Source organism: Athene noctua, chromosome 1 (genome assembly GCF_965140245.1).
Source record: "Athene noctua chromosome 1, bAthNoc1.hap1.1, whole genome shotgun sequence".
Taxonomy (NCBI): Eukaryota; Metazoa; Chordata; class Aves; order Strigiformes; family Strigidae; genus Athene; species Athene noctua.
The window spans coordinates 51,497,294-51,504,999 of record NC_134037.1 but is presented as its reverse complement, the minus strand read 5'-3'; the positions used below and the strand labels follow the sequence as shown (position 1 = coordinate 51,504,999).

The 7,706-nt window shown below is 45.7% G+C and overlaps 1 protein-coding gene across 1 annotated transcript; it reads right to left on the bottom strand.

The window, feature by feature from the left end:
- Window positions 1-910: 910 nt before the first annotated feature.
- MTRES1 (mitochondrial transcription rescue factor 1) lies at window positions 911-5,433 on the bottom strand. The gene is made up of 4 exons (XM_074896113.1): window positions 5,316-5,433; window positions 3,307-3,736; window positions 2,432-2,504; window positions 911-1,369 (listed from the first exon to the last, which is right to left on the bottom strand). Exons 2-4 carry the CDS (start codon window positions 3,726-3,728, stop codon window positions 1,193-1,195), a joined length of 672 nt encoding a protein of 223 aa, XP_074752214.1. The 5' UTR covers window positions 3,729-3,736; window positions 5,316-5,433; the 3' UTR covers window positions 911-1,192.
- Between the last annotated feature and the right edge of the window lie 2,273 nt (window positions 5,434-7,706).

The following is a 7,706-nucleotide window of genomic DNA, read 5'->3' as shown; positions in this document are numbered from 1 at the left end:
CATTTTATGAAGTGAAAAGCCAGTCATTACTTTACGAGAGCTTATGTGTACCTGATAGTCTGGTGCTTATCCAGAGCACTGCTTGTTTCTTGCCTGCCCGTTTAGATTTAGGAACACCAAAGAGTGTCCTGGAATATGCTCCAGCTGCCTGTTCTGGGCTATTTCCTTCCCTGGGGGCACTCCAGACTAGGTGGGGAGCAGGCTGTGGACTGGATAAACAGCAGCTACGTACTGGCCCGTAGCTTTCCTGTAGACACACACCCCCATGTACCTATCTAAGCATATACAAACAAAATAAAAATTCGACCGGCACCACAGTTCATCTAACAAGTTGCTTGTGTTGGAAGAAGCAGATGTGCAACATTACAAGCGCAGGTGGTTACTCCCAAGATGCCCATCCTAAGTGACAGTATTTTCCTGTAGGAATACGGACATGAGCTCATCACAGTATGGTCTGACCTTTGCTCAGATCTTTACAACACCCAAGCATTAAATATTCTCGTAAATGCCACACTGAAATGAATATGTGACAAACTGAGATTTTCCTCTGCAGTTGCTTAAACAGTAAAAATCAGGAGTACTACACTCATCTCCCCGCCAATCTGCCTTTTCCACGAGAGCAGAGTATCGCTGCCATGCTTCATTCTCTGTCACCATGAATTTTCCTGCTTAGAAATAAGCAGCTGCAGTCAGCACCCTTCTGCATTCTTGGTGTAGCAGCAGTGTATGTAAACACAGGGTTGGGATTGTTAACCAAGATCAAACCAATAACAAAAAAGGAAGCAATTTCACATGGGTTTTATCCCTTACTATTTCATAAATGTAGAGATAAAACTAAGAAAGCAGTTCTTGTTGTAACGTCAGCTTTAACGTAACCTTTCTGATTAACAAAATTAGACAGCAATTATACAGTGATCAAATTAGTCTTTATTGGTTCATTACTTATAACATCTGTAAGGAAACTGCCTGGAAATGTAACGGTTGGATCTTTCATTCCACAATACCATGAAACAAAACTAACAGCAAAAAGCAACAGGCTTATTGCATGAATATGAATGTACACAGCTGAGGGAGATAACATTCTGACACAAGCCCTTAAAAAAGGGTACTGTAATTTTGTTTAACCAAAATTCGTATTTAACAAAAAATACGGTTTTCTGCAAAATTATTTGCTGCAACATGCAACTCCCTGTTACTTAAGTACATCCTGTTTGGGCACTTTTAAGTTTTTCCAACGCCTCAAAATTGCTTTGTATTTCTCACTTTCAGTTTTGTTAGATACTTTTTTTAAGACTACCCGCATAACTACAGCGGTTCCTGTTTCTTTATCTTCACCTACTATGAGATCCAGCGTGTCACCAACTTTCACCTGGAAACAGAAAGAGAAGACGAGTAATTATAAACTTTCCCTGAGGAAAACAAACCCCCGCAAGTCTATGTCCAATTTTAATTTTGTTCCTTTCTTTCCATTTAATATTCTTATCACACAGGAGGAATGCAGGCAATACTAGACGCACTATAGATCCTCCAGCTATGAACTTCCAGGAAAGTCCTGGCAATAACTAATTAAATGTCTCATAACCTTCTCTGCCAACAGCTTTACCCTTCCCGTTCCACAACCAAAACCGAACTCTCTGAATAAGGTATAATGTAGTATTTTTTTTCCAAAGGGTGTTTCCTGCCGATCTTTTTGTATCAACACAGACAGAAACAGCAAAATGCAAAGTTCTCCCTCCTGCCTTTAAAACAGTTTAAGGTGTTTTGAAGAACAGCACTGGACAACTGCTTGAGCACCTTTCAAAAGTCACAAAAGCACCTCTCAAAAACTAGCCTTAACTTTAGGGGATCAGGAATTAAAACTTCTCTTCTTAGTGCCCTTCGATGATAGTAACCACCACCTACGATCTCCCTCACATAAAAGGTGGGTAAAAGTATGTTTGTCACCATTCTGGTGAGCTGTTGTGAAAGAGCATGGCCTGCAACCTTTCTGGCTCTTCTCCTAACTGCACTCCTGTGTGCTCTATTCTAGATACAATAACCTTTCCTGAGCTACCCCAGTTTCAATACCTTTCTATCATCAAACTTTTTCTTTAATCATGTGCCTGCTCCACCAATATCTTCGATTTAATCATGCCTACTCAGTCAACCTCACATCCATCACCACTTCCTTCAGCAACTTAGAAAGTTCTCTCCTTGCTGCCATCTGCCTTCTCCTGACTTTCAGCCTTAGATCTTACTCTCTATAATAACATAAGTCCTGTCTGCCTTAGGGAATAATGTCTTACCCAGGGAATCACAGTCACACACGCACAAAGCTGGAAGTGGTGTTAGCAATGCTATTCATTCACCTTTGCAGAGTGATTTAGAGGGAGAAGAGGTCATGCCTTAGTTATTTTCTTGTACTGTATGAAAAGATTTTAAAGAGTCTTACAGTTCTACTTTTCTTCCATAGTTTTTCTCCATTCAGCCTGAGTTCATTATTGTAGAATGCATCTTCTACTTTACTGAAGAAAAACAAGGTTTTATTGCATTTACAGTGAGCAGCAGACCAAAGGCAACTGTTTCTTTTCAGATAAACAAGAACACCATTCATGTGCAAGGCACATTTCCACAACTCTAATTTGCACATAAAAGATACCTTTATTAACGGTCAGGACAGACTTGAACTGGAAGTAATGAAAAAGTCTTTCACAGATATTAAATGAAATAATAGAGTATGGTTGCTCTGTGCAATAAAAAGCTCTTTCTGAAGACCCATCTCCTGAATATCCAACACATAATGTCCCCTCTCCTGCACGAGACAGTTTAGTAATTTTTAAGTGATCGAGTTATACTAATACTCTGTTCTAACAATACTGCAACATAAGGCTTCTGTAGGTTGCATTAGATCAAACATTGCCATATATTTATAGACTGCACATTCACCTGATTGACCTAGTAGGTTTATACTTACCATCACGTAGCATATTATTTTACTCCCCCGATCTCAAATTAGATATTTTCGTATTACTTTGTACATTATTTTGTGTTTTCCTCATCTTAAATAAATAGTAACTGATAGAAAATGCCTCCTCAGCAATCTTACAAATATTGCAGACAGCAAAATGCAGAAAACAGACAATTTCAAGGAAGATAAGGTGAAACAAACAAGAACACCCACACATCCAAAATATATTTTTAGACAGTCAAAACACCAAACCCCCCCCCCCCAAATACTGAGTTATTCCATCAATAAAAGGGTATCAAAACTCAGATTTTAGATGCATGACATCTTCCTCATCAGCAGGTTGTTTCTTCCATACTTACTTTCTTGCAATATCCAGACCAGCTTTCATGATCACGTCGTATCGAAGAGATGGCACTACTTTTTCAAGATCTTTGTAATCTTTTACTACATTGGGGTCATTTTCAAATTCATCTTCCAAATCGCTTTCCTCTTCATCCTCTTCTTCCTCTTCTTCTTGTATGGTTTGTCTGCTCCTTTTAGAGCTTTTGTTACTTTTGTTCCGCAGAAAAAGTACTGAGATACACTGTGGAGAAAGTCTTAGGGCACACAGTTTTACTGGGGAAAAGCTGAAACATCTCATGTAGTTCACTGCGCTTGCTTGACAGCTACAGAATACACTTCTCCAAGAGGGATAAAATTTATTAGAGGGGAATTTCTCCCACAGTCCAAACCAGACATTCAGTTTTCTAAAAGTAGTGATGGGGAGTCTGAAGCCAGTCATGGCATACCCTAAAATAAAACAATCATATGTAAAAATGAGCAACTGCTTTGACTGTTGGAAGTATTTGTCCACGTACAGCACAATAGTTACTACAAAAAGATTATTATAGCATTCCCCATAGAGCAACACATCATCTAAAAGCGTCAAGGCTATACTGCCTTTATGATCTGCCTTTCTCATACGCTGTCCACCATGACAAAGAGCTAAAACACCAGATGAAAAACAAACACTAAAACCCCCAATGGAATACTCTATTCATAATTCCTTTTATGGTGTTTAATATTAACTGTCCAAAGACATTTGTGGCATTTTCCTCCCTACATCTGAAATACAATTTACTAAAGAAACAGAAACAAAGTTAACTATATCATAAAAAGCACAGGGAGCCCTACATTTATCATGATTCATTCTCAATAAAAGCAACTTGCTCAAGTAAACCCAGAAGAGTTGAAAGCTGCTTAACTTCGGTTTCTGTTTGGACCACAACACTCCAGTGTGGCAGAATGCTGCACAGCGTTCCCTCTTGTTTCTCCAAAGGGGAATTAGCATCATGGTACAGTTCAGAAGTGACAGTGCTCTGTGTACTGCAACGGGACCGACACCAGCAACAACAGCCTCATATGCAAGCTCCCCAGCACTGCTCCCTTCTGGGGCCATCTCTAACCTGGGACAAGCAGGTGGAAACACCTCCAGAAACCCCAGACATCTTCCAACTCTCTTTGAAACTGATTTACAGTCCTTCCTGGCTAGGTGGAGCACTGGCTTTTATTATGGCCTTCTACATGTGGAAACACGTGTTTCTTCGGGAGACTGGAGTTTGTTCCCCACCCTGTGAACTCAGCCCAAATCTGAACGAGGCGGTTTTTGTGGTTGGGAAAAAGCCCTGACCAATGAGATCAATTACTGGCCAAATAAAAATAACCACACCTCCCCGTCTTTTTTGTATTAACTATGTCAACTTAAAATATGTGACATATAGTGTAAAATCTAGGATGCTGCAATCCTCACGGAAGACTTACGCCTCTCCACAGTTTGGGGACAAATGCCTAGAACAGGGATTTGAACGCACAGACAATTATCACTGCTTATTTTTAGTGCCCGATCATACTTTGCCCCGCGTCGGCCAGCGGGTACAAGCGGCGGCTGGCACAGCCCTTGCCAGGAGGCCACAACAGCAACGCCCCAAACGCGGCGGGCGGCCCCTTCCCCGCATGACACCGTAAGGACAGAGTCACCCGCCCGCCCGGGGGGACACACGGTGGGGAAGGCAGAAGCCCGCCCCCCGGCACGCAGACAAACACCACGCCAGACCCCCGCCCGCCCGGGGACGGTCCCTGACCCGCGGCTCGGGCCCTCGGTGCGGGGCCCGCCGCGGCTGGCAGCCCCCGGGCGCCCCGGCTCCTCCGGCAGCTGCGCGCAGGCCCGGCCGCCGCCCACCCCGGGAGGCGGGGGGGAAACACGCCGGCCTCCGCAGCTCCCCCGTCCCCGCGACCTTGGGGCCGCGGCGGCCCTGCCGCTGAGCGCGCCCTCGGACGCGGCGGCGAGGCCCGGCGAGGCTCGGGGCGCAGCGGGCCGCGGCGCCGTTACCTGGCTCCTCCAGGCGCCTCGGGCCCGGGCCTGCCGCTGCCGTCCCCGCGCCGCCGCTCGCAGGCCGGAGGCGGAGCCGCCTCCGCCCGAGCTCGGCGCCCTCTACCGGGACCGGGGCCCGGCGGACCGGCTGCGGGCGGGGGGGGCGGGCAGCGGAGGTGCCTCTCCTCTCCTCCCCCCGTGCGCGCCGGCTGGGAGCTGGGAGAGAGGCGGGGGGGGCGGCGGGACGAGGCGGGTTCCCTGCCGCCCCCTCCTCAGCCCCGGGGCGGGAGGTCGCCGGGAGGAGCCCCCTGCGCCTCGCTTTGTCCCAGCTATTTCCCGTTACAATTTTCCCCGCCGCTGTTTTCCGCGGTGTGCGCTTTTGCGACGGACGCCGGGTTGGTGGGGGGGCGGCAGACTGCGGGGGGGCCTCGGCAGCACCTTCCCCCGGCTGTCGGCCGGCCCCGCCCGGCAGGGTCTTCCCCCCCCCAGAGCCCGTGCTGCTCTCCAGACCCCACATTCAAACCACTCGGGGATAGTTAGGTTAATAGTTTTGATTTTACACACCTCTATTTTCCCTTTGCAATGCTTGAAGTATTTGGCCGCTGTGACCTCGGTGCCAAGGGCCGACCCCTGTTTTCACGGGCTCTGCCTACACACCCAAACCAGAAAACTGGAAATCTCTCACTGGGGAAATGACTGAGCAGACGCAAAAAATGTTCTGACTACAGATTAATTTGAAAGGCTTGGCCGCTAGGACAGTCTAATGCAAACCCCATCGTGGCCTGGGTTTCCCTTGTCCTTACCTTTGTAACTTCACATCATGTCTCCCTCTTCCACGCCGCGTCTCCATTACTGGTGGTAATCCGTAATCCCTTTTCTCTGGAGCTCAGAAACCAGGTGAGGTCCAGCCCTCCTCATGCCTTCTCCCAGCTTTCTCTCCGCCACACACCAGCCGCACCTCTCCTGGTGCTTCTGAATGCTCTGGCTGCTCAGCGTTTGGGGAGCTATCTGTATAAAATGCAACCCCATCAGATTAGCAGCATCTTGCCCTGATGTAAAAGGCTCTATGAGGTTCTGGATAATTTTGACAGATGGGAGAGCTCCTCACCTTTAATGTTCTGCTTTAAAATGCCCGTCACTTCACCTGACAGACCAATCCTCCCTCGGAAAATGATCAGCAAATAGAGAAAGTGCTGCAACTGTAGGGCTACTGCTGCAGAGCAGCTGTGCAATTAGCACGGGCATTATAAGTGATTGCTTAATTTTACACCTGTATAAACTTCGTCATAAAACATTTCAATAGAGGGTTTTATATCAGGGGTATTTTGTAACAGAGCAGTTCTTGGCAAAGCTATTTCCCCTCCTTAGAAACCTCACTGGAAAGGAACCTGCAAACATCTTTATGTATTTTGAACATTCCAGTGCTCAGTTCTGTAAGATTCTCACCAATTGCAGTTGGGAATATAGCTGGGAATTTTTAGCACTTTTCCCCCATAGGTCTTAAAATATACATACATCCTTAATGAAGAAAAAAAAAGGTCGTAAGAGTAACTTTCTTTCATTCATAGTGGCACACTGAATCAGAACAGAAATGAATGTCTGAACAGCTGAGATTCCTTGAACAGAAATGCTACTTCCCCTACAGGGGAAAAAAAACCCACACAAACCCCAACAAAAAACCCCAAACCTAGCCTTCCATACATCCTACTCTTTTCAGAGCTCCTACAATTTGATTTGTCTCTCATAGGATTAAATCCATGCTCTAATTTTGCTGAGAGTGAAGATAACTTAGTAAACAAAGATATTAGTACCTTTCTAGGTTAGCCTGGCATTATACATCTGTATTGCATCTTCCTATTGAAAGGCAAGTTAAAGAGCGTGGCTAAACTCACTCTGTTATAGTCTCCAGATATGATGATATAGCGCCATTTTACCAAACCAGCACGTCATCAATTCACCATTCAGTATCTTTTCCTCAGGCCTTACAGTTTGCAGAAGGTTAATAGTGTGGCACTCAAAATCTCTAGTCCTAGAGCAAATGTGACTTGGTGTCATGAACAGGCCTCATGCAGCCCACTTATCATTGCACAACCCCAAACAGCCATCACATCTGTTCCTCTTTCTTCCTTTCCTAGTCCAGCTACATGGGTGACTGTTCTAGTTGTACTAGTTAGAAGGTACATCATGTTATCATTATGTCTCAGTCACAAAAGCAGATCCTTGCTAAGGTTTTTGTCAGGATTCACTCAGTCCTGGCCTGCAGAGGAACTTCACACGGGTCTCTTTGTCATCAGATTCCCTCCCTGCCACAGAGTAAGAAGGGCCATGAAAGCCCTCATCTTTAAGATTTGTACTCCAGTGGTGTGAGGTCTTGGCAACTCCTAACCTGGGTCATTAAGTGCACTTTTT